We start from the raw sequence: 27,646 nt of genomic DNA on the forward strand, positions 1-27,646 counted from the left end.
ATTGGAGAACCCGCGTGTCATTTTTCCCAAGTTAAGTACGCAATTATTGAAACTACGTTCACTTTCACTTAACTTAAACTAGATAATCATTTTAAAATGATTTTTCTCATCCGAATTAACCGTTTATTTCGTTTAAAATAACTAATATACAAACAAAATATTTTCTACGGATTTTGAAGATGTATGGGATTTTATATAGCGCCACAGATTAAGCTTAAACAACTGGAAAATCAAATATCCATAGAAATAAATGAAAGCTCCATAGCTTCACTGGTTTGCTCCATAGATGGTGTATTATAACTCATCATTATATGGCAAAGTGTTCCTTTTCTTGCAATGTGTTTCGACAAGCTTCATCTAATCCCCAAGTGCCACACATCCACTAAATAACCACTAAACGGTTTCTAAACGACTCAAGCTCTTTACCTAAACGGAATTTATTAAGACTTCATTTAGCAGACGGCAAACGACTCATGCATTTTAAAAATAGCAAAAAGCTGGTGGCACCATCTGTTGGTGGGATACCCAATCAGCGGAGCTTCCTCGCTTGGAGGAGAGTTTTCTCATTCCCACTGTACTGTTGTATGGTTTCGCATTGAAGTTATGCATCGCTAGAACTAGAACGGCGATATTACCCATATTCAGAGGCTTACTTTCTCTATATTTTAGCTTCGATGACTCAGTAACATTTGCTTTTGGTTCATATTTTGTATCTTTTTGGTGTGTTTAGCCTTACTTTATTTCGTTTAGGTTGAGAGCTTGAGCTTGGGCTCGTTTAGAACCCGTTTAGTGGTCGTTTAGTGGATTTGTGGCACTTGGGGTGCCAAATCCCTGAGACCGGCCCCTACAAAAAAAAATCACTGCTGCAAATACAACAATGAAAGAACAACAAATCCCTACGTATCATGGGATAAATTCAAAACAAACTGGAAAATCAACAATGGGAAAACGATAAAACAAATACAGGCGGTCCCCGAGATACACGGTACCTCTTATACGCGGATTCGGAGATACGCGGTTTTCTAAATTTGACAGTTCGTTTAACAAATTGTACTGATTTGACACATCAATTGTAAATTGCCAAATAATTTCCGTTTTGATCGAATGTTAAAAACTATTTCAAAACGTTTAAAACTGTTATATTCCGTCAGAATCATATCAAATAATTTATAAAGCGACTAAAACCGCCCCCTACTTGCAAAATTACACGAAAATTATTGATATTTTGGCTAAAAATCACGAGATTCGACTTACGCGGAAATTCTAGATACGCGGTATTTTGCGGTCGTTTTCGGTCCCCAATAACCGTGTATCTCGGGGACCGCCTGTAACACAATTAATGAAAAATACAGAAATGACCATTTGAAATAACCAACGACAGAACTGCAAGAATATGGAATTCAACACTACACCATAAACAGAAACGTATAGAGAAGAAAAAAAAACTAACGTCAAAAACGGAAAAACACACCAAAACAAAACAAAATACGAACCAAAAGCAAATGACTCCAGTTAATCGAGGCTAAAATTGAGAGAAAGTAAGCCTCTGAATATGCGTAATCGGACGCAAGTCTGAGATAAACATAGGAGGATAAATCTTTTCTCACTAAATAAGAAGAAGAATTGCAAACATTTTCGATAATACACAAACTATGAATCGCTGCAGACTTTGTTTGGATCGTCCGGGAGGTATGGTTCGAATAGATGAAGACGTGTTTGGCAGACATTTAGAAATGCTTTTCCACGTACAGGTAAACAGTCATGCATCGCTTACTCGCAATGCTCTAGCTTCATGCTTTAAATACGTACATTACTCATCTACTTGCTACAGTTTCCAGCAAACGGATATCTACCTGATAAAGTATGTGATAGATGCGTGACAAAAGTGCACGAATATTACTCGTTTTATCAACAAGTTATTCGAGCACAACAGCTGTTACAAACGGAGAAGGAACGTGTGATAAGGAATCGTGTCAAAGCTGATTCTATACACCTGATCGCTAGTGATGAAGCGAACGATTCAAAGCATTACAATCATGATGAAGCCATCGAAACACATGATACTAAAAACATCCTATTGAAAAATGGGGATAGCACAGATTATGTGGATCGAAAACCTGCTGAAGAGAAGATAAATATAATCACCACTAACAACGAACATGATGAACAGAGTCAGGAAATAAAAGTAGATGGTAAAATTGAATCATTCGAAGCGAAAAGCCAATCTAACGTCAAGTGTAAGAGCACGGCAAATGATAAGAAAAACGCTTTAAAGAAGCGAATAGAAGATAATGACCGCATTCGAGAATTTTTCTCTATAGTTTGTGAGATATGCTCGAAAGAGTTTTCTACATTTCAACGGCTCCAAACGCACTCTCGCAAAGCGCATCATGTTCGCGGATTCATCGTTTGCTGCAATCAACAGTTTTTCCGCACTTTCCGGGTTCTGGATCACATCGCGTTTCACCTAAAGCCCGATACTTTTCGGTGCGAATTGTGTGAAAAAAACTATCGCAGTCGTTACACACTTCAGGAGCACAACAAAAGCCATCATTCTGAGCCAAAGGAGCGCCCATTTAAATGCGACCAGTGTCACCAAACGTACGAAAAAAGCTATCAGCTCAAGTCCCACATCTCGCGACACATTCCAGTGCCGTGCCATCTGTGTGGCACAATGCTTTCCAGTGCGCAGGCACTACGGGTGCACATTAGCCATATGCACGGTACTGATGAGAGGCAAATTTGTGACACATGTGGCCTACAATTTCGAACTCGAGCCGCACTCGAACGGCACGTGCGTGGTCACCTTGGGCAGGAGAAGGAGAACGAAAAGCGACAATGTCCGCAATGTGAGGTTTGGGTGAGTGGTGGTGCAGGTGGGCTTAAACATCACACACAAAATGTCCATCCGGCCAAGGACAAAGTGTTTGAGTGTGATATTTGCCAACGGCGATGCAAAAACGCTACCACCTTGTATCAGCACCGTAAAGGCGTTCATGCCCAGGATCAGTACGAATGTGAATACTGCGGGAAAAGATTCAAGCGCAAGATTGGCCTGAAGGAACATCGGGCCCTACATACCGAGCAAATGCTATACTCTTGCAGTGTGTGCGATCTCAAAACGAACTCGAACGCGAATATGTATTCGCACATTAAACGCAAACATCTGATCGAATGGCAAGAAGCTCAAAAACAGAAACAGTTGGCAGCTGCAGCTAGTGTTGCGAAATGGGCATTACATGTGGAACCCTTAGAGGTAGAGAGCTGATAGCAATGCGATGTTCCTATTTAATAGCACGAATACATTCAACTTTAGTCGAAAGTACTTGTAAATGTGTCCTTACAGGTTTCAATTTCCAGACAAATTCCTCCAATCCAGGAACAGAAATGAACGCATTCCGGTTTTCCATTCTCATCGTCAGTAGTAGGATGAATATAGCAGATCATGGTGATATACAGTCTTTCCCCGAGTTACGCGAATTTTTATTTTTGATAGTTAATATGTATTATAAGTACAATTTTCTCCATCAATTGTCTAAAGAAAAATAATTTGCATTTTTTTTTCAAAAAAATTAAATCACTAAAAAAACAGAAATAACTGAATTTTCTACACCGATTGCATCAAATGAGTAATACATTACATTAAATTACATTACATTAAACTAAATTCTATAAAAAAAATCATGATAAATAAAGTATATTATGGCTGTAAAATGTGATATTCGACTTACGCGGAAATCCCAGTTACGCGAATGTCTCCGGAACGCATTATTCGTGTAATTCAGGGTTCTCAGGGGGCAAGTTCTTTTAAGTGAACGTGAATGCACCGATTCGTTCATCACACTGACCGTGATCTCGACGTGAACGTGATTTCGGTTCTTTAGTTCATTTATAAATAGCATTACCTTTAAATCGGTACACTATTCGAAAATCGATAGAACTACAAGTTAATCGGTAGGTCGGATAGGTCTGGTCAATATGAACAGCAAGCCAATATTGACAATCTATCATATGGCGCTAGAACGCATTGCGTAGTTTAAAATTAACCGTTTCTTGTCTTGCACATGAATTTGCAGATGTTGGTTTTTTCTATAGATTTTTTCTCCTTTTTAAAATAAAATTTTACACACAAATCACAAAATTTCCTATCCTTCGGAAGTACAAAAAGTTCTAATTTCCAAATCCTGAGAGGACAATAACAAAACGAAGAAAACAGAATTTTATCATATAAAAATCTGACTACGTACTTTAAATGTAATGTAAATGCAATTAACAACAAGAATGATGTTCTGTTACTCATTCAGGGCTGTAAAGATAAGGAGAGTTAAAACAAAGGATATAATGATACAAATCTTGAAACGCACATAAAAGAATGGAGCTTGAAAAAAGTCAGCAATGCTCGTTTTTAATTAATACAATGACAGCTTAATTCAAAAATGACTGATATAATAGAAGCATTACTTGGAAACCTCCTAATGGTTTAACAAAACCTCCCTCAACCACAGAATAAACTAATCAAAGACACGCAATATTTCAACCAAAAAGTTTACCTACACTTCTTTTTCGAATGACATATTTATTACAAATTATGCGCACATCCTGTAAAAAAAGAAACCCGCACTCAAAAACAGAAACAGTTGGCAGCTGCAGCTAGTTTTGCGAAATGGGCATTAAATGTGGAACCCTTAGAGGTAGAGAGCTGATAGCAATGCGATGTTCCTATTTAATAGCACGAATACATTCAACTTTAGTCGAAAGTACTTGTAAATGTGTCCTTACAGGTTTCAATTTCCAGCCAAATTCCTCCAATCCAGGAACAGAAATGAACGCATTCCGGTTTTCCATTCTCATCATCAGTAGTAGGATGAATATAGCAGGTCATGGTGATTACAGTCTTTCCCCGAGTTACGCGAATTTTTATTTTTGATAGTTAATTTGTATTATAAGTACAATTTTCTCCATCAATTGTCTAAAGAAAAATAATTTGCATTTTTTTTTCAAAAAAATTAAATCACTAAAAAGACAGAAATAACCGAATTTTCTACACCGATTGCATCAAATAAGTAATACATTACATTAAATTACATTACATTAAACTAAATTCTATAAAAAAATCATGATAAATAAAGTATATTATGGCTGTAAAATGTGATATTCGAGTTACGCGGAAATCCGAGTTCCGAACGTGAATGCACCGAATCGTTCATCACACTGACCGTGATCTCGACGTGAACGTGATTTCGGTTCTTTAGTTCATTTACAAATAGCAATACCTTTAAATCGGTACACTATTCGAAAATCTATAGAACTACAAGTTAATCGGTAGGTCGGATAGGTCTGGTCAATATGAACAGCAAGCCAATATTGACAATCTATTATATGGCGCTAGAACGCATTGCGTAGTTTAAAATCAACCGTTTCTTGTCTTGCACATGAATTTGCAGCTGTTGGTTTTTTCTATAGATTTATTCTCCTTTTTAAAATAAAATTTTACACACAAATCACAAAATTTCCTATCCTTCGGAAGTACAAAAAGTTCTAATTTCCAAATCCTGAGAGGACAATAACAAAACAAAGAAAACAGAATTTTATCATATAAAAATCTGACAACGTACTTTAAATTAAATGCAATTAACAACAAGAATGATGTTCTGTTACTCATTCAGGGCTGTAAAGATAAGGAGAGTTAAAACAAAGGATATAATGATACAAATCTTGAAACGCACATAAAAGAATGGAGCTTGAAAATAAAAGAAAAAAGTTAATTAATGCAATGACAGCTTAATTCAAAAATGACTGATATAATAGAAGCATTACTTGGAAACCTCCTAATGGTTTAACAAAACCTCCCTCAACCACAGAATAAACTATTCAAAGACACGCAATATTTCAACCAAAAAGTTTACCTACACTTCTTTTTCGAATGACATATTTATTACAAATTATGCGCACATCCTGTAAAAAAAGAAACCCGCACATAAATTGTTCAGAGAAGAGGAGCTTAAACGAAAACAAACATTTCCATAATGTAGTGTGATTAAATGCTTTTATTTGTTGTATATAGCATTCCAGCAGTTTGTATATTCTGTTTCGTTCCATTTCATCAAATATATGCATATATGTTATTTATGACTATACGTTATCTTCAATGTTTTGCACACTGCCGCAATAAAAAAATAAATAAGCAAAAGCGAAATAATTGCCCACTGACGAACAATAATGATAGCGAAGCAGTAATAGTGACGCGCGCGCTCACTACTTAATTGCGCCATTCATACAGATGGAAGTTATACAATTTCTTAATGGCTTAATGGCATTATATATGCGTTTTTTTAAATGTCCAGCACAACGTATGTAATCATCGAGGATCCTGACGCAAACAAACTAAAATGAACATGCAACAATTGCGTGGTTTATTGAGGATATTATGGCACGTGTGTCTTAATTTGTTCGAACTGTAGCTGTCGAGCGGTCCGCTGAACTATGAACATTGGTAAAAAAAAGCGAAAACTAAAACACGCTATGAACAGCTAGCTAACCAAAGGAGGTATGTTTCGAGCGGAACATGTATTGATTTAAAATCCTAACGACTGATCTTTCGTACATAGCGGTTGGGTTGTCCATTAGCCAAAGTTGATCTATTTGACTAGCATCAACACATTGCATTTTATACTGTAGAAGCATCCGTCATGCAAGCATATGTGTGCAGAAGCATGGCTGCAGAAGTTTTGGTTTTAGCTAGTTTCTTAGTACATTAGTAGTAAGCTCTGGTGTTTTTGTTTAACCGCCAGATTTACATTCGTGGTCATGGTAACAATACCTGGTGAAGGTAAATGTAGGAAAAAGCTTTACTCCAAAAAGTAGGTTTGTTGGTAATGAACATTTTGTTTCCACTGAAGTGTCGCATTCACAAATAGACTTGTTTAAAATTAATAATATTGTTTCATACTTCGATTGAGCGAGAGAGAGAAATAGATTTGAAAGATTTGTTTTGCATGCAGCAAAACGATCAGCTTATATACGTGCTTTTAGATAGAGACGCACAGAAACTCATATCGATAGAAAGGGGGGAAAAGACTAGGAATAAAATGTAATTCTTTTGAAGCTTTAATCTAATGACTTAGTTTTTGGTCTGCTTTAATGAGCTAGGTGAACCGAACGAGGCAAAATAGTTGTTGGCCTTAGGAAAACAAATAATAATACCAAAAATATGCATCTTTCCTACTTTCTATTGGCTGTACACGCTGTAATACTAAACGAATCTAATCCATCTTTAACACTCGCTGCTCCTTAACACTCCTCAAACTTTCCTAGCTCTCTTCTGTTACTGTTCATGAATATACCTGGATTATTACAGCATTGATTACAGAGCGGTGAGTATTTTTTTTTGTTTAATCAGTTTATGCATTTTATATAGCTATTAATGAAGCAAGCTGACTAAGAAGCAATAATAATAATAATAATAAGTGCCGCTAAAAGGACTTTATGTACTTTATCCAGGGTCACTATCCCTTCCCTACAACTGTCACTCCCAATATTCACTCCGGCCTGCCATGGTTTGCAAAAATTAAAATACAAAAAATCCTTTACGTACACCTACAGGGATTGTTTTCCGCTCGATGAGTACTTTTCCCGCGAAAGGTAAAGCAGTTCAATCGACAAAACAACGCCTAAAGCTTTCATCTTAACAAGAGCAAACGATTGTATGCGTGCAGAGCAGCGCAATTGCAACGGTGTTGCCGTAACGGAAAGAGAGGCGGGTCGACGCCTTTTTGACCATTACACAGAAAACCATACCTCAGCTAATCTATACACAATTCTCTGTAATTCAGTCACAGTTTTCTTTATCCCATGTAATTATTCGCAACGCTTTTTGGATGCCAGATATGCATGCAATGATTAATGCCCGCATGCGACATTCATTAGACGAATGTGTATACACAAGTATCTATAATGCATTCATATGGTGTTGGAACGAATCACCAAATGGTAATTTTGATACTATAAACACCAAACAAGTGTGAAGCGTGTATGAATCTGTCTGTCTTTGGTGCGTGCAGCATACCTAGAACAGTGCGATCATTGCGCTTTATGTTTGGAGTGTAAAGTATTTAACACATCCCGAATCCATTCTATACACCAGCTTTCCAACACTATCATATATCAGCACGCTGCTGTACCACTGTTCGACCGCCTCCGGTTACAGGTAGTTAGTTGGGTTTGTAATATACACTTCCTTTGGCTTAAAACATAATACGCTCAATGTGCTGCAATCTCCGTTATGTCGGCAGGGATGCGCGGGACATCATTGCCGCTCTTGAGTAAATATTACGTCAACATTTGCGTATTTGCTACTTAGCCTGCAAATAAAGACATTTCTGTATTAATAGGCGCTCGGTTGAACGAAAGAATAACACATCACCAAAATCAAACCGAAGGCTAATTAAATGACTATACTTACAGGTATTTTTTTACTCCGGTTTCCGAGCGGAATGCTGCTTGCGTCGATACGATTGATGATATTGTTGGGTTCCAACAAATAAAAATAAAGTTGATATGATTGAATTACAGGTCGGATGGTAGAGAGAGAGGAATGTAAATCATAATAAGCCATTGGCAGGGATGTAGTGAACGTAAGAAAAAAAAAAGGAAGAAGAGGAAAAAAAGAATCATACAAAAGGTTAGTTAAGGAATTATCACAATTATACATCATATCTTTCTCTTCACCGTGTGCGTGTTGCGGGGCTGAGGATTAAGATAGAAATAATTTAATCAGCAACTGCCATACAGCCGATTGGGGTTTTCGTTCTCGCTAAGCAATCGCATTTCCCTAAACACGCGGGTATACCTACCGAGAGGGGGCTGATGATACTTTCTTGGGAGTAACATTACTAAAAGTTTTGCTCGGAGTGCGTGGGGCAGGTGTGGGCGGCGTTGTGACCGGGGATTGCATAGCACCGTACTTCCTTGGGGCCACTATGCGACTAGGCGATTTTAATGTTTTGCTCACCACTGGATCAGAATTTGTTCTGCAGATTATAGTACAAAGAAAATCCATTCAACTGATTAGTAACTATACATCAAATACAGACGAATAGATGCACTGCACTGACCTGGTAGTGGGATAACTCACAGGGCGTGGTATCCTCGATTTAGGCCCACCATTACCACCCGTAGGGGTATTTCCACCACTGCGAATTTCTTTCCGCTGGCTCTCGGAAGACGCTTTCGTGCTTTCTTTACTTAGCAGCTCCCACTGAATTTGCAGTCGCTTGAAGCGATTGGTTTGTATTTTATCTTGCTTTTCCTTTTCAGTGCCAGACGCAGGCGAACCTGCCAAGGATGATGGCGTGCGCTGCGCCACTGGTGGTTTCTTCTCAGCCATCATTCCACCAGCAACATGGTGACCCGTCTTTGCTACCGTAACCGACATGTTTGGTGAGTTTGGTGGCGTGGAAAACTTTATTTCAGTTGGTCGCAACAAAGCCGTCGCTGGGGCTGCTTGCTGCCGCACAGGGGTGGTATTGTTGCCGCCGATTGAGGTTGGAGTCGTTTGTTGTTTGGTGAAAGCTACGCTTCGCTTCTGGGACAACAGCCGACTGACTTCGTTGCGGAGTCTGGTACGATCATAAGGCGGCTCGGAAGATTCGATCATCTCGGTAGATTCAAGGATGTGTGCAATTTCGGCATAGTGCTTGAGCTCCGATTTTGGTACATGCGACAGGAATTGTTCTGCGCGTGCACGAGCTTCGAGATCCTCGTCGACACACTGTTGATGTTTGCCATTAGCAAGGTTCGCCATATCGTTATCATTCATTTCTACCAACTTGTTCAACTTGTGGTAATGATCGGCCGATGGCAACTTTGGCGTGTTGGCCAACCGTGGATGTGGAATCATGTTCGGCGAATTGTGAAGCTTTTGCTCGTTCCGATGTTCCTCATAGTCTTCTTCTTCTTCTTCGGCGTCTTCGTAAAAGTTGTACGAATGATGTTCCTGCAGCGAACGTCGCTTTTCTCGCGACCCTTGCGGGAAATGAGGCCCCTGTTGTTCTTCAAACATACTGCTACGCTTTGCTTTCATATTGCTCTGACCGTTAGCACCACTGCCAGATGAATTACTGGCCCCTCTAACCGAACCTTGGGGCCGGCGAAGAATGCTTTTAGGGGCTACTCCCGCTGTTCGACCCGAAGGTGGCCGCTCACAAGGGACCAGCACCTCCGCTGGACTATCGTATTGGTACACGTAAAGATTATTGTTGAAAAGGTTGCTGCTATTCGACGGTGCCAGTATACCATCCATCTCGGAGTCTGTCGTTAGCATCGTTGAAGATCCTCTGTATCCAGAGCTGGGAGCAGCGCTCGAACTTCCTCCAGAACTTGAACTATTGTATGTCTGCGTGTTTTGCTGCAACAGGTTGGTACAGTCACAACTCACACCCCGTGCCACACCTCGGCGTAAAGGCGGCGTCATGCAAAACATGGGTTGCTTCTCGGTAGACATGCTCAGTTCGCCTACTTCCGGAATATGACGCAGCAGCTTGCGATACTCGGTCGGAAGAAGAAAAACAAGTGACTTCCAATCCGTCACATGCTTGTATTCGCGCTGTCGTATATTTTCAATGTCGTTCATTGAAACGGGGCGCGGTTTCTTAAGTGGACGACCTGCACCGGTCATAGTTTCTTTGAACGATAGTGGTGATATAACCACTTCGTTTTGCGTCTTCAAGAAACCCAAATCCGGAAGCGCATAGTTAGGATACACCACAAACACGGGAGCCTTCTGTTTATCGCCAAGTTCGTTCAACCGATCCAGAAACGAAGGTGGTATCACGCGAACCTTCTCCCTCGTTGCCGTGCCTCCGTTTGCCGCCGGAGCACCAATAAGGGAAGTTTGCATTGATTTAGTTATCATGTCGATCGGGATCTTTGTTTTTGATCCCGTAGAGGTAGTGGTATTGTTATTACCACTGTGATTGAAAATCTGCGTTAAGTTTTCCGACGTGCGGCTGGTATCGCTGTTGGTGTCTTTATAGCTGTTATTGTTGTTTACATTGTGGCTATTGTTATTATTGTTATTGTTAATACTGGTACTGCTATTTAGTGGGCTGGCTGATCCTGCGCAGCTACCATTGTGCTGCTGCAACAGATCCTGCAACAGTCGTCTTCCGCCAATGTTCATACTGAAGCCCTTGTACTGCCTTCGTGGAGAGCCGTGCATTTGCCGGTTGAAATCGTTCAGTTTCATATGGCCCGGAACCGATCCTCCATTCGTACCGTGAGCTCGCTGTGGAGAGGACGGTGGACCTCTTTCTTCGTTTGGATCATCTTCACCACCATCACTGCCATTATTGTTGTTAGCGTTTACGTGGGCGTTGTTAATTTGTGCATCTAAACTGTCCAGCTGAAATTCGTCCTCTTCGCCTTGCCTTCCACCAATGCTTCCACCGCCAGTAGTCGAACATTTTCCTGAATCATGCATACTTTTCTTACGACATCTTGCAGCCATTGTTCCATTACCTAGGTGATGTATCTGATGGTCGCCTGAGCCACCGCTGTTGGTACTATCGCTGGGCCAACAGCCGGACGACACATCCATGCAAGTGTCTGTTGAACTACTCTTTTGTTTGATAAAAAGCTTTACCAAGTTAAACGATGGTTGCTGCAGGGTTTGCTGCTGTGGCGGTTGCTGCTCTTGCAGTTGCTGTGCTTGCAGCAACGACTCTCGATGTTCTTGCACTGTTATATGCTCGTTTGCAGCACTCTGTTCACTGTCATTGATTTCATTTCCATTGGTACTGCTTTCATTCTCAGAATCCGTTGGTATGGTACACATTGGAAGCAACGTACGCATCGGTCTATCAAATGATTCATCGGAATTATTGCCATTTGCAGCCTGTGAAACATTCAGTTGATGCCGTTCTTGTGATGGAAGCTGTACTTGTTGTAACGAGCACGATTGTTCTGACTGAAGGTTAGGCATACTAAAGCTTTTACGCACGAAACATGTTCTATTGTGGCGCGAGATATGCGTTATTAGCGGATTCACTGTAATTGGAGGCCTAAAATCAAGTACAGCAAAATTATTTCAAGTTTGTTCGATCATGTTGTGTAGTAAAATATGTTTAGTATTTGAATAACAAAGTCTCTTTTCGACAACTCTTTACATACCGTGGCGTGGTTACGTTTCGCTTTAAATTGCTCCAAGTGGTGTAGTTTACTTCTGAGCGCGACATAGATTCTTTCTGCCTGATAAACTGGGTTCGACTTTGCAGATTGTTCAATATATTCATGCGCTTATACTTTCCATAGTGTTCCGGGCCATCTAGAAAAATAAAATACATATTTCACTGTGGCAACGATACAACGACGTATGAATAAAAAGGCTTACCGTAATAACTTTCCTCTGAGTACAGAATGCTCTGTTCAAATGCTATTGTGTAGTTGTCCTTATTTGCCTGACACGTTAGTATGATATCTTCTTCATCCGGGTACCCATCCATGTCTAGGGAGTCTACACTGATGTGCGATTCCTTTACCGGCGAAAAGAGAATCTCCGATTTGCAGAATGAATTGTCCATCATATCGGCCGGTATTAGTCCAGCTGCCGTACAACTGGTTATCGTCGAGAAAATGCGATTATTATTGCGCGTTCTGCGCTCGGCATCGTCTAGCCGTAACTGCGTTGGAATGGCAGTCAACAGCGAATTGATGTCCTCTTTGCGAAAGCTTTCCATATCGATCTCGGCTAGATTTGCATCAATATCTTTCGCCATCTTCTCGTAGTACGACAGTTCGCCGATCCCATTGTACGACGCGGATAGTGCCGAAAGGATGCTCTGGTGTGTAGCCACTCCGTCGCGATAACTTCTACATTGCGGTACAAACAAAAAGAAAAGCACATTAGGTAAAATCTGTTCGTGTATGCGGTTGCAATATACGTGTCACCTACCCAAAATCAGTAAACCACTGATAATCGCTGAAGTCATGCGAGGATGCCACGGAACATCCTAACGGTGGCATGTAGATGTTACAATTGTTATCTGAACCGGGACTGGCAGCCATTATGTAGGCTTGTTTTATTTTATGACTAATAATTTGTACAAATATGAAGAATCAGTTTAAGATGAACAACTTTTTTTGAGTAAATATCGGACACAAAGTGACCAGAAGATGGTATAACTGTTTTTGATACTAAATTGTATTTGATGTTATCTCTATACAATTTGCCGGAGCTGAAAAAGAAAAAGAAAAAAATAAAATAAAACGATTAGATTGATGCACAATTTCATAATGCAAAAAAATCATATATTAATGTTGTCATGGTCAAGGCTATTAGAATGCGATTGAAACTTTTATCTTTCAAATATTTGAATTGACGTAACAACGTGACTTCTTGCTGGCATTAAGATCAACACGGTTATGCTATAATACTAAATACCCGCCAAAGAGACTTATTGGTAACACGTAACCGGAAACCTGTCCTTGCTAGCTAGGAACGACAATCCACAGAGGCGCGTGCATCATTAGACCATCGCCTAGAAAATTTTACTGCACTTATTACCATAGGGAACTCTGCTTATTCATTACTTACTAGTTTGTTTGTTTTTGTAAGACACATTTATATACATATATATTTTTTTATATATAATTGTGTGTGTGTGTGCATACCAAAAATTATAATACATTGAATTGTTTGTGAAAATTAATTGCCAATATTGAAATTAATTTTTTGTATTTTTTTAATCTCGTTTTAACGGCATAATACCGTCGATTACAAAAACAAAACAGAGCAATGGTGTATTTCCATGACTCAATACTACATTAGGCGTGATATGTTTGTCCGCATAACGGTTGCGTTTGCCATATGCAAATCTTCGTAGCGCTTAGCTTCCGTCTAGCTTTCCAAATCCGGTAGACTTATCGATACAACCGTTCTTTCAGAAAAAGAAAACCGAAGACCTGCAGAACGAAAGTAATTTTATAACAGTACAAATGTTTCCCTGATTTGCATCCACTGCGTGTAGAATGTACGCTACTGACCACGCATCCAGCTAAAATCGAATACGGCTTACCACGAATGGAAGGTTGATTATACATTCAATGTCTTCAATCGCAGTTAGCACCGAGGCGTACAACGTGTCTTTCTCTACTCCCACTTATGTTTGCCATTTCGAGTTAGGTCTCAGAGTGACGAACACACCAGCCCCACACGAACGACAGTTTGCAAACTACGGAACTGACGGCCTTACACACCGCTCACAACCACAGTGGTAAAGAGGCAATCATCGTACCATTGCCATAATAGGGGAACGTTTCAGTTTTCGTCATTCGTTGCATTAAATTCACTGCTCAGGGATAGGAAAATAATACCACATGCGTTCGAATGCACAGCCAAACCAAGGCCTGATTTTGTTGTTGTTGAAACTTCCGTAATCACGCCATTTCAATCGGCACATCATTGCTGTAAGATGTACGAAATAATCAATAACTAAAAGAACGGCCAGCACAGTTTTTCTAGCGTAAGTCAGAATCTCGAAATAATTTCCACTTGTTTTACCGCACACCGGAATTATCTCAAGATAGTCGTTCTCAGAAAGGTACTATCTAAAGTGTCTTGTCGGATTTTTGCTACTGCGTTTAAGGCTGCATGCAAGGGTGTTTGCGTATGTGTGCGTTGCACAAAACATTTGCACCCTCACTAACACTACCACCTGGCAGATGACTCAGTCGGAAGGATTTAGATTCATTTCTTCGGTTCACTTTCGTCCAAATCATAAATTGACCTCCTATCACACAACTAGTTTCGATCATCATCACCAGCCTAGCGACAACTACTTGACATTCGGGACCTCATTCTGTCTCTGAAACCCCAAAACCTACTTTTCCTGCCGAAAGGGCCAGCGGCACAATGTTAATAAACTGAGAAAATATGCATCACATTACCTGTGACTATGGGCAGCGTATTCTGGATCCCTTTCCGACCTTTCCAAGATCGGTGTAGCTGTGTAATGTGGCTCACAGCATTTTGTATGTTTGTTTGCCTTCAAACTTCCTTCCCACTTTTAACTCATTTCACACTGACGTATTCGATTAATGAACTGCTAAATCGCAATGAAAAGATGGGTTGGAGTGTGTAGACGGGTGTGTTTATTACACTCTTCTTCGTGTGTACACCACTCCCGCTAGCATACACACAGAAGAAGAAAAAAAAAACAATTCACTTTTTTTTACTATATTTTGACGTACACACAATACTCCCACACACACGTACACAATGCGCCGTGTGCGTGCGCGCTCACACTACGATTGCGATATTGACTGTAGCAATTTTTTCACACTTTCTATTCTTTTCACTCTTTCGAACAGCCAATCTTTGTGGCTTTTTTACACATTCGCATTTCATTACGGAAAGCTGGTGACTGGCGCTGACCTGTACTGTAGCTCGTTTCTGACACACAATATTTTCGTCTTATTGCACAAACTAGAATTTCATATCACTTGTACACCGCACTACATATATTAACGCTCCTTTATTAGTTTGCCCTCACGGCAACACATCACAAGCAAACGAATATGCCTCAGCGATGGTTCTTTTTTTTCGATCGCTGCTCTGATTCCGAAATCAATATGGCGACCACCTAGTTGGCAGCCACAAAATGTATCCGATAACGCGTTTCTTGTACTGCCAATGCAGTTACAGCACACTTTCTCGCCCAGCACCTCTAATAAGGGAGTGTTTTTCACTTGATTCACATCTCGCACAAAACTTATGTAACGCGAATGCAACTGCCTACCATGGAATGCGTTGCATGTGAATAAACTCTTCATCCGCACGCTACATCTTCATGGAGCGAAACACTGACTGGCTAGCTGACTCTTGTTGCTATTGTTGTTCTCCCACAGCCATGCGGAAGACAGTGGGGAGTGGGAAATGTATCAACGCATCGAACTAGCGAACTAAAGCTGTAGTGTTATTTTACATTATCTCCGCCAGCAATACGTACTCAAGCTTTATCTGCCATTTGGTTTCTCTTTATTTTTATTTTCGACCAGACCGCGGCTACACAAGAACGATCTGCTGTCATCTTAAATGACAGCTTACACAAGGATTCAGATGCCCAAGTATCAAAATGCTTCATTTCGAATACAGACTGTCCCTGAGAAGCGCGATTAACCCTAGTGTCAATGACCGCCTAAACAGGTAGTTTTGACACTTTAATTCTTTGGTAACTTTTGTTATAAAAGATATAAACATTTTTACATGTAAATACAATACATGGAGCATTATGTTTTACCCTTTTTCGTAAAGGCCGCTACCATACACATCGGAAAAAAATACCGTAACAAAAACATTCCCAAGCGCCACAGATTAAGCTTAAACGACTGGAAAATTGAATATCCATAGAAAAAAATGAAAGCTCCACAGCTTCATTGGTTTGATCAATAGATGGCGTATTACAACTCATCATTATATTGCTATCCTTTTCTTGAAACGTGTTTCGACAAGTTTCATCTTATCATGACCTATATACCCAAGCGCCACAGATTAAGCTTAAACGACTGGAAATTTGAATATCCATAGAAAAAAATGAAAGCTCCACAGCTTCATTGGTTTGATCAATAGATGGGGTATTAAAACTGATTATTATATTGCTATCCTTTTCTTGCAATGTGTTTCGACAAGTTTCATCTTATCATGACCTATATAGCCTTCTAACTTTCCGAGCAAAAATCCATATAAATGGTCGTGTGGTCAGATACGTGGGTATCAACACCAACGACCATTACTCAAATCTCACTTGCTTCAGTGCTGGTGGTTTCCATTGGAGTTTAGTATTTAAACAATCGTATCGCCGTTCTAGTTCTAGCGATGCATAACTTCAATGCAAAACCATACAACAGTACAGAGGAAATGAGAAAGCTCTCCTCCAAGCGATGAAGCTCAACTGGTTGGGGTATCCCACCAACAGAGAGCGCCACCAGCTTTTTCGCTATTTTTAGAATGCATGAGTCGTTTGCCGTCTGCTAAACGAAGTTCCGCTATATTCCGTTTAGGTAGAGAACTTGAGTCGTTTAGAAGCCGTTTAGTGGTCGTTTAGTGGATTTGTGGCACTTGGGATTGATACCACTGCCAGGCACACCGAAATACCACCGCAACGAAAAAATTTGGCAACCGAAAAATAACGCTTGATATTGTATACAAACAACAAGTGAGTTTTGTTTTTCTCAAATTTATTGAAATTAATTCGAATACTTCTGTTTAATTTGTGTTACATTGTTGTTTTTACACTGCGGAAGCATGTTAACAGCTATTTCGTTCGGATTTCCAAAGTATATTTAGACCATGACCAAGTGCCACAAATCCACTAAACGACCAATAAACGGGTTAAAACGACTCAAAAGAATAAACGACTCAAGCTCTTAACCTAAAGTAAATATAGAAAGACTTCGTTTAGCAGCTGGTGAATGACTGATGTATTCTGTAAATAGCAAAAAAAGCTGGTGGCGTCATCTGTTGGTGGGCTACCCAACCAGTGGAGCGCTTTCATCGCTTTGAGAGCTTTCTCATTCTCTCTGTACTGTTGTATGGTTTCGCATTGAAGTTATGCATCGTTAGAACTAGAACGGCGATACGATTGTTTAAACACTAAACTCCAATATAAACCAGTTCTACAGAAGCAAATGAGATTTGAATAACTCAAATAGCCAGCTCGAACTCCATAGCTGTTTTGAGGCAGTTTAACGAAAAATCGTTCCTATGTCGTACTTTGTGGCTGATTAAGAGAAGAGACGGTACTTTGCGGAACTAAGGAGCTTTTTAACAGGCACATGGTACTCTCAGGAACCTTGTAGCTGATTAGCCTGATTTATATGATTCACGATGGAACTTGAAGGCTTCTTAAGAAAGCGTACCGAACTTGGTGGAACTTTATAGCTTTTTAATGGCTGACATTGGTACAATGTGGTTCTTGTCAAATTGTCAAAGACTGACGCCGTCAATCGTCTCATTGTTGCTGTACAAGTTAGATAAGTTAATTGAAGAAATTATTTTGAGTGAAGTGATTGTGATTGTGCAGTACATTGTGTGAAATTTACTGTAATTCATGAATGTTTAAAGATTTAAAAATAAATAGATGTACTTAAACAAAACAAATCTTGTTGTCCATCGACAATTATTTCATCGATGACGTTTGCTTGAAAATAAAACACAAAGAAAAATAATCCTCGGCACCGTGGCACAAGGAAGCTGCTTAGGCGCTATTTAGACGGACCACCTGGAACTTTGCTGCTGTTTATCTACTGCAAAAGGCGAATTCAAGCAGCAATCTTTAGCTTACCAAAATTGGCTGCGTAAGCAATTTTGGCATTTTGGGAATGGTCGATGGTGTTGATGCCGACGTATCTAACCACACGACCAATCTCATAGATTTTTGCTGGGAAAGTTAGAAGGCTATATAGATCATGATTATATGAAACTTGTCGGAACACATTGCAAGAAAAGGACAGCAATATAATGATGAGTTGTAATACGCCATCTATTGAGCAAACTAATGAAGCTATGGAGCTTTGGTTTTTTTTCTATGGATATTCAATTTTCCAGTCGTTTAAGCTTAATCTGTGACAGTTTGAAACCGCATGCGTCTGAATAAAACAATTTTGATTTTTCCGCACTCACGCCCACACGCCTGAAGTAGCGATTGAGGCCATGCAGATGTTTGGAAATACAGGAAGTCCCGCGATATAGCGCGTGGCCACGGAGCTGAAAAAATGTTGAAAAATTTTTCTACTTTGTCAAAATTGCTTGTCAACTGCAAAAAAGAGCTTTTCTCGTGGCCGCACTAAAAACATACACAAGAGCGACAAAAAGCTCCAACATCTGAATATCATCGATATTTTGTTTAAGAAGCACTAACTAGGTACATAAATCAATTAGAATCATGCATTTTAGCATTATTATCATAACAATGGGTCACAACTGCGCCAAAAAGCTGTTTGTTTACGCTTTTTCACGAACGTCAAATTTTGTCAACTTTTGTCAACTTTTTTTCCTGGCTGCTCCAGGTCACAAAATTTTGACAAAAGCTCAAAAAAGTGACAAAAGCTCACATTTTGAAAAATTTGTCAGCATTTTGTCACTCCCGTGGCCTTTCGCTTATACACGGTACCTCTTATACTCGGATTCCGTGATACGAAATTTTGTAAATTTGACAGTTCTTTTAGCAAATTGTATTGATTTGACAAATCAATTATATATTTCGTTTTGTTCGGATTTTATAATTCTTTCAATATTGTTTAAAATTGAAATAAACAGTCAGAATTATATCAAACAATTCATTCATTGGCAAAAACCTATGACGTAATAGAAAATTACATGAAAATTAATGTAATTTTTTGGCTGGAAACTAGTTTTTTCTTTATTTGTATAGAGACTTTGAGCCGATTGGCCTCATTCGCCTCTTTGCTGGAAACTAGTGATGGGTAAAGAACATTTTTTTACAAAGTCGGATCGATCCGATGGAAAAACCTTGAACTCATCGACTCCAAGTCCGGATCAATCAGGATCAGTCCGGATCAATCCGGATCAGTCTGGACCAGTCCGGATGGGTCTGGAAGCATCCGAATGAGTCGAGTCCGGGCGAGTAGTTTCGGTTGGCGGTTCAAAAAACAGTAAGGCTATATTAATTTTGACTGAATTTTTGGGAAGCTTCCCGTATGCTGTAAAAGGAAACAGGTTTTTTCATCTGACGGAAAAGGTTAAATCTGAGGAAAAAATATTGGAAGAAAGAAAATTGTTGTACTGTATCGCACATATTCGATGCCTCACTTGAAAGTCAATGAACTCATCAAGAATTGTATAACGGATAATGGACAGTCCTCTTGGGAATTAGAAATTGCAACGTCAACCTAAACTACTCGTCCGTACTCTACCGGACTCGTTCAGACTCTGCCGGACTTCTCCGGACTACTCCAGAATGATCCAGACTGGACCGGACTGATCCGGATTGATCCGGATTGATGCAAACTGATCCGGAGTCGAATCCGGTTATGATCCGGAGTCGAATCCGATTATGATCCATATTTCATATTCAGGAGTCATCTTTTGCGCACCGAAGTCCGAGTTGATCCATGTCTCCGCTTCGGATTATCCATCACTACTCGAAACTACTCGAGTCGTTCGGAGTCGTCCGAACTTGGTTGGAAATAAAAAAACGTCCGAAAAAACGCAACGAAATGAAATGCCTGATCATAAGCGTTTGGCCACTAGACTAGATTGGCCACGTCGTCTCGACTACAGGACTAGGTGTTTGCTGCTTGGAATCCCACCCCTCGCCGAACGTGTTGAGCACGCCAGACTGACATTTATCAGGGGAATCTTAAACGGAACCATCGACTGTCCCGAGCTGCATTCGAGGATTTACCTCTATGTTCCTGCCAGAATACTCCGTCGTCGGCCAATGCTGGCAATCGCTGAAACCCGAACAACCTATGGCTTTCGCGACCCCCTTCTTTGTATATGCCGTCTACTAAATTCAGCACACGATCTCTATGAGACTGGAATGACGATAGCAGAACTGACTTCACGTTTAAGTGTTCGACAATAACAATATACAAATATTCGACAATAACAAATGTTCTGTTCGTTATATAATGTATATTGTAAACAAAATTTGACTCGAGAGGGTTCTATAGTCTATCGATTAATAAACACTAAACTAAGCACATTGTAACAGACTGCTCCTGTTGACTCCGAACGACTCCGATTCCGGTTGATCCGAACGGACTCCGATCGAATCTAGACGACTCCGAATGACTGTGACTTCGGTCGACTCCGGGCGATTCCGGACTACTTCCAACGACTCCGGGCGTCTCAGGACGACTCCGGACGATTTCGATCAACTCCGGGAGACTCCGGACGACTCCGATCGACTGCGATTCCGGACGGAACTAGTGGTCCGGATTTTGTCGGAATTGGAATCGGACTAACAATAGTCGGAGTCTGATCGTAGTCGTGGGTACGCTCCAAAGAGCACATCACTAGTTGGCATCTCAATAGTTGGATCGTCTCCAGCCAACGACTGAAAAAGATCCAACCGGTGAGGTTACACCAAGGACCGTAAAGATATCAGGTCAAGTTATAAGCCCGTTTTGACAGCTAGGTGGAAGAAGAATCGACGAAGAAAACTGACAGTTAGTTTTCCGCGTTTGGCGAACGCTTCAAGTTCTCGAAGGAAAATTTCCATTTTAAATAACGGGCAGTGTCCTAACAAACTAAAATATTCACCCAAATTGATCTCCACCAAATATTAACCATGCAAAACGTAAACAATCCATCAATACATATACAAGCGGAAAACCATCTGTCAAAATCGGAGCCCAGGGGGGGGATCGCCAAAACCGCTATAACTACACCTCATTATACATTCCACCTTGGGTTACACTATAAATAGCGTTCTTCTTTGCATGTCATTTATTGGTTGCAATTCAAGGTGTGTTTATTAAGGAGGTGAATTGTTAGCGCGTTTTCCGGGCGCCATCATTGAGTATTGTTATGTCAAATCGCATACAATTTTCTATACCCCCCTCCAGCCTTCCCCGATTTTAATACCGGAGCCCCCAGTATTGTTATGTCAAGTCGTGAAATGTCAATTTGCTCTGAAGCACTTCACCTCCTAATATCCATACACCTTGGTTGCAATTCACTTATCCCGCCTCTTCTCAGTTAATTTGATGACATTTGAGGTAAAATGTACTTGATTTTGAACTATGTTGCATGCAAAATTGTTACTACTGTGCAACCTGTTAAAATTTTATCAAAAGTATGAAAACTAAAAAGTAAAAACCTAAACTTATAACCAGGTTGCAAGCAACTCTTAAAATTGCACGCAAAATGACTAAAAATATCGTCAGGATTGGGAAATAGAGCAATGTAAAATGAAATTGGTTTTACATTTTAATGAATTAGCATTATAAAATACGTTTAACGTAATCCGTGCTCCAATCGTGACGATATGATTCGTCATTTTGCATGCAATTTTAAAAGTTGCGTGCAATCTGGGCGATAAGTACTTTTTACCTTTTGTTAGTCATTTTGCATGCATTTTTAAGGCTTGCGTGCAACCTGGGTTATAAGTTCGTTTAACCATAAGTAATTTTTTACCAAATTCTCGCATGGAATGGGCCAGAAAGTACAGTAAAAAGAAACTTTAAGAAAAATTAACAACGTTAAAAAGTATGAAAAGTACTTATAGCCCAGGCAGGAAGATTCGTTCGGACCGAGGGTTAAAATTTTTCCTTCATAGTTTTATACTTTTTTATACTTTTGTCGAGCGTATTGAGCTTGAAGGAAAGTAAAATTATGGCATTTTAACGGCCTGTGATGCGCTAAAATTACTAAAACCTAAACAACTTGTTTAGATCAGTTTATGCAAACCGTATGTGAACTCGTCTAAGTTGTTCAGTTAAGTGTTGAGCGTTTAATACAATATTTATTAATGCATACTCTAGATCAGGGTTCTCCAAACTACGGCCCTCAAGAGCCTATAATGCGACCCGCGATGATGTTGTAAAGGATAATGTAAATATCATATTAGTTTGACAATTTTCATCAAATTTTTAATTTTTCTAAACCAATACAAAAATCAAGTTACTATAAAAACAAAATGCAGAATTTTAAAAATTTCATTAACTTTTTTCATACCAAAACGAGATTTAAACGTTCTCATTACCAAAAATATCATCAAAATGGCCCTCAACAACGTTATTTACGGAGCAATGCGGCCCGCGAATTGAAAAGATTGAAGACCCCTGCCTAGATCAACGGTTTTCAACCGGTGGGGAATTCCCCAGAAGGGGGGAATTTAGACTTTTTTGGGTAACAATTTTGTTAAAAATTTCGCTCACTATCATGAGTTGCCACGCTCTCCCCCCGTTCATGAACTTGTTAGTGGGGAATGACATCCCATATGCACCCTAAATGCTCTGAATAAACAGGATTAAAGAAAACAAAGCCATCCGTGTAAGTTTTAGTGATCATCTCAAATATTGATCACCTCAAAATCAATCTTATTACTTCGTTCGTGTGTTAAAAACAAGTGGTCGCAGTCTTTGAAATGGAAGCTTGACCTTTTCCCAATCGCTAAGAGGTGAATGGCTCTGACTGATGAACCACTTTACTACAGTTGTTACTTGCTGCCTTCATTGCATTAAGAGCGAAACAATCTTATTTGGTTTTTATTGCTTGCATTTTATATGGTTTCGAGCTACTTTCCTTGTACATGGAAACATTTCACAGTCCAATACAAAACACCGACATGTTACCAACAGTAATTCCGTCTGCCAAATCCGTTCGACAAACTCTCAAGCCAGATCATTGCATTGTTCGTTGGAGATGCGAGAAATACTCATCGAAATACTTACTGCTCGCCGTTACAGGTAGCGTGCAAAGCCGCTTATATACATTTATAATCGTTTGCTGTGTTTGCTATTGCGCCTTGTAACGTGCTTGTTTCGTATCGGGATTCCGTAAAATGTGTGATATTTCCCTCCGGACCAGTAGGACAAACACCATACCAGGGAACGTGCGAAACCTACAAGGAGAGTACATCGGTTGACTTGCTCTCGAGACGATTAGCTATTGTTGCTTCCGAATCAAATCCCGATGTTTACCATTCCGCGACAATCATTTCTTACACTGTCTGCAACATTTAAATAGCCCTCGTTTTTGCCATCGTTAGGAAGGCTAGTTGTTTGAAAGGGTTGTTTTCGCGTGGGATGTTTGTGCACAAGTCCTTTTCAGATTTTTGCATACCTCTTGCTACAGCGCCGTGGCTGAAGTCAATCTACTCAGCATGCGATGGGGTACCAAGGGTAAATTTATTGCCTCTTTGGAAAGGTCAAAGTACGTAAGGCGGCACGGAAAGCTTTGTGCAAATGAAAGTCCTAAACAAATCCGCCAACTTAAGCGTAACGACTTTTGACCCAGAAGCGATTCCTTCGAACAATTTCGACGATGGAAGATTCTTCTCCTTAAACGGTCATATGCATAGGGGCAGGGGTTAAGGGGTGATAACTATTGTGTATATATATTTGTGTGTGTGTGCAAGTGGGAATAGTAGAACATAAAGGGTAACAAGCAATCACAATAATTTTATCCTTTATGAACCTATTTCATATGGATTGAAATCTTTTTTTTCTATGTACTTTTTAAAATAAAGTCAGAAACTCGCTAAATTGCAATATTTTGATTGGCCATGACCATTTACTGTTTGTCAAATGGCGAATTTAGTGAAGAATATTTAAAGACTACTTATACACAATATGTACGCTCCATATTCAAGTATTATTTGTGTTAGAAAATGGGCAACTTCAAAATAATTACAATATAATATCTTGCAATTATTTTTATAAAAAATAATTAAAAATTAATACATGGCGTAAAGAAAGTCTATCAAACAAGAATACAATATCCAAAATAGTGAGGTATTTCTCGTTTCGCTTCGTCCACGCCTGGAGAAGTTATATTTTCATTCAACAATACCGTTGCAAAAGCTGTTGTGGCATTAAACAAAAGTGTTGGTTCCAAAAATGTTTTATGTTTTATATACTAGATAGTAAAAAAAAAACAACAGGAATATTTCTACGAGTTGAAACCAACTTCTCTGGAACAACCCTTCCGCAAACAACCGAACCTGGCAAACCGTTTGTCATCATACGCGTTTACGCACGAAAAGCTGCGGTGGGAGGAAAACTTTGTACAAGCCGATTTTGTTTTGCGTGGGTCTATTCTTTACCGTGTTTCATTCAGTACGGATCCTTCCGCGGTTCAGTTCCGGTCAACAGGCGTTCCAGCCAGGTTGAAGCACAGCTGAATGCTGAAGCATTAGATTCAAGCGTAGGAGTTGGAGAGTGGTATCATGATACTTTCAGACCTTCGCCCTCTTCGCGCTGCTCGATGTCGCGCTCCTAACCAGCGCTTCGTTTGCGTATATTTTGGGGAATGATTTACAGATTTACGGCTACAGCAATATGTCCATCGTGCCACGGTACGTTAAGAGTGGGAGTTTAGCGGAAACAGGGAAAAAGTTTTACACTTTCCAATCGTTTGCCAACAACAGGCAAGAAAAGAATATTTTCCGAAACATCACCGCGCGTTATCATGCGTTGTGTTGTGGCCCATGCTCAAAATGTGGCATTATTTTTCCCCACTCAGCTGCGAGCCATTATTCTTCTTTCGAATTTCTTTGGTGACCCTTTTTAGGGTGGGCTTTTGTTCGCTTGCACACCCTACACCGTCACCTGTGCTCCATTCAGCGCCAAATCACTCCAATTCAAAATCATAAACACTTTTATTTTGCAGCCATCATCTTTGTTCAGCTTCCTTGGTTGGGTTTGCTGTTGTGTATATATATATATATTTTGTTTTTGTTTGTGTTTGTTTGTTAATACCACGAGAACCTTAGCTAAGAAAGGATTCACAGTTCTTGCACGAATGAGTTATGACAGTTTTTCTTAATGCTTGGTTTGTTTACATGTTACGTACGTTTTTCTAGATACGATTTTCTTCAACTTTGCTGTAACTTTTCTGTATGGTTTGTTTTCCTCTCTCTTTCTCAGTTTGTTTATCTTTTTTCCATATTCTATATTTCCTCCTTTCTTATCTCGTGATCTGCTGTTTATGATATTGGCAGAATTGGCAAAATATAAGTATAAAATTATATAAAAGTAGCAAGTGATGTGAATTATTCCAGTTTTTATTATTCTTTTTGTATATTTCAAGCAATAGAACTGGGCAGCTCTGATAATTTTAACAAATAAAATAATAGTAAAAGTAATAATAGTAATAAAAATATAATAAAATAAATATAAAAATATAATAATAATAATAATAATAATAATAATAATAATAATAAAACTAATAATAATAATAATAATAATCATAATATTGAATATTGAAATAAATAAAACAGAACACCGTTGAAAATTATTTACATATTATACTTGACGTGATTATCAAACGCTGTCATGCCGATCTTATATAGGCTTTCTAGACTTATGTTGACCACGTAGCTGATTAGTCAGCCTAAACTGCTGAGGGTAACGTTGCCAATCGAACCATGTCCTGCCTTTGTAAGACGCTAACTCGTCTACCCTTGAAGCGACTCAATTAGAATGAAAATAAAAAAAAAAACAGGAAAATGGCTACGTACAGCAACGTCCGTATACTTATAAATGTAAGTAATAATGAAATGTATTAGGAGTTTTGAATCTAAATTGTTTTATACGACCTCTTCAGAGTCCAGTAACGATACAAATGAGATGTTAATTTCAATATAAACAGTAATAAAATGTGTTTTAACTATAAGTATAGCACTACATGTTGGAAATATTGCATTGAAGACTATGGAAATGTCCATTGACTCAGCTTAAACAATCAATTGCATCAAATTTCCTTACATTTCTTAGTATTCTTGCCCAATGTCTCAGACTACTGCTGCAGAGAAAGGTTTCAGCTGTCCATGCTCCTTTTCCGATTTACTGAGAAGACATCGTTTGTCTGGTATTGCTGATGCTAACCTCTGAATCTAGCTGAACGTTTGCCATGTGTCACTCGTGCGTTGATAATTAAGTGACGTACGATGAACGGTTTCCGACCGTTCCGGAGAAGAGTATTGCTGTACGGTTTCTTTCCCATTGCCACCCTTCTTCGCCTCATTGATATCGTTTAGCAGCGCTTAACAGCAACTGACAATGCCTCGGCTTTCTTTGCTTCTTAATTACCTTCGTGCAGTGGCTATTATCCTTGCGTTTGCCTTGATGCGGTGTGTCACCTATGAACGATAGTTTTTCAACGTTGACTTGCATGTGCGTGTGGTGAGGTGGTAAGTGTAAGATGGCTTATCAATACGTACGTGCCCATTCTAGCTTGTGTGTAGCTTAAGAGTGTACATCGTTCCTTACACCATCTTTATTCAACCACAAGTTTCCCTAATTCCCCTGGACCTAGCCTTCCATGCGCGCCTGCACGTGTAACAGTAGCGCTTAAAAACCGATTGCCCGTAGCGCTAAAAAAACTGTATTTTTTTTTTATTTTCAAGTTTGTTTAGCTCCTGCTATTGGGCTCAGCTTACTCGCAACATTACCCTACGTCAATGTTTTGTTTTAATGGAGTTTTTTTTTTACCTTCTGTGTACCGCACTACTTATGTACTCATGTACCAGCGTTCGGTGCACACGTTCGTAATCTAATTATACAAGTTTTTGTTTTTGTTATGCGAACTGGAAAAAGAGCTTCGTTTGAGGTGCGAGCGAATCGTTTCACATTCGGGCGGTAAGGGGATACGTTGGATACGTGTTTCGTTATGGATCAAGAAGGAATCTCCTTCACATCAGCAATACGACCACTCCCAGTTTGCTTACGTTTTGTAACAATTTTTCTCACTCAGCTTACAGTTTTGCTTCACTACACGTGGTTTTTCATTAAGAATTTGCAAAAAAAATCACAACAGATTGCAGGCGCCTGTTACATAATTCACAACTGCTGTCGCACCTCGTATTTACCATTGTTGGGTGTAAAAATTGCGTCCTATCGTTGTTCAAAATAATATTTCTAATAACAAGTAAGTCCTCCATGCATACCGGTAGTTATG

The 27,646-nt window shown here is 39.5% G+C and overlaps 2 protein-coding genes across 8 annotated transcripts; one reads left to right on the forward strand and one right to left on the reverse strand.

Annotated features, from left to right (window-relative positions):
• The first annotated feature begins 1,453 nt into the window (after nt 1-1,453).
• LOC1274718 (transcription factor grauzone) lies at nt 1,454-4,992 on the forward strand. The gene is made up of 2 exons (XM_061642325.1): nt 1,454-1,751; nt 1,832-4,992. Exons 1-2 carry the CDS (start codon nt 1,653-1,655, stop codon nt 3,266-3,268), a joined length of 1,536 nt encoding a protein of 511 aa, XP_061498309.1. The 5' UTR covers nt 1,454-1,652; the 3' UTR covers nt 3,269-4,992.
• A 1,037-nt stretch (nt 4,993-6,029) lies between these two features.
• Nucleotides 6,030-16,095, reverse strand: LOC11176151 (serine/threonine-protein kinase pakD). 7 transcript variants are annotated; one of them, XM_061642321.1, is made up of 10 exons: nt 16,005-16,095; nt 14,944-15,098; nt 12,950-13,232; nt 12,389-12,867; nt 12,169-12,322; nt 9,114-12,059; nt 8,853-9,029; nt 8,728-8,745; nt 8,462-8,495; nt 6,030-8,360 (listed from the first exon to the last, which is right to left on the reverse strand). In XM_061642321.1, exons 3-10 carry the CDS (start codon nt 13,060-13,062, stop codon nt 8,352-8,354), a joined length of 3,930 nt encoding a protein of 1,309 aa, XP_061498305.1. In that variant the 5' UTR covers nt 13,063-13,232; nt 14,944-15,098; nt 16,005-16,095; the 3' UTR covers nt 6,030-8,351. The 7 variants fall into 7 exon arrangements, with proteins under 7 accessions (XP_061498305.1, XP_061498302.1, XP_061498304.1 ...); XM_061642318.1 differs by having other exon boundaries at nt 15,795-16,072; XM_061642320.1 differs by having other exon boundaries at nt 14,944-15,101; nt 15,795-16,072.
• Between the last annotated feature and the right edge of the window lie 11,551 nt (nt 16,096-27,646).

This window comes from Anopheles gambiae, chromosome 2, assembly GCF_943734735.2.
Source record: "Anopheles gambiae chromosome 2, idAnoGambNW_F1_1, whole genome shotgun sequence".
Taxonomy (NCBI): domain Eukaryota; kingdom Metazoa; phylum Arthropoda; class Insecta; order Diptera; family Culicidae; genus Anopheles; species Anopheles gambiae.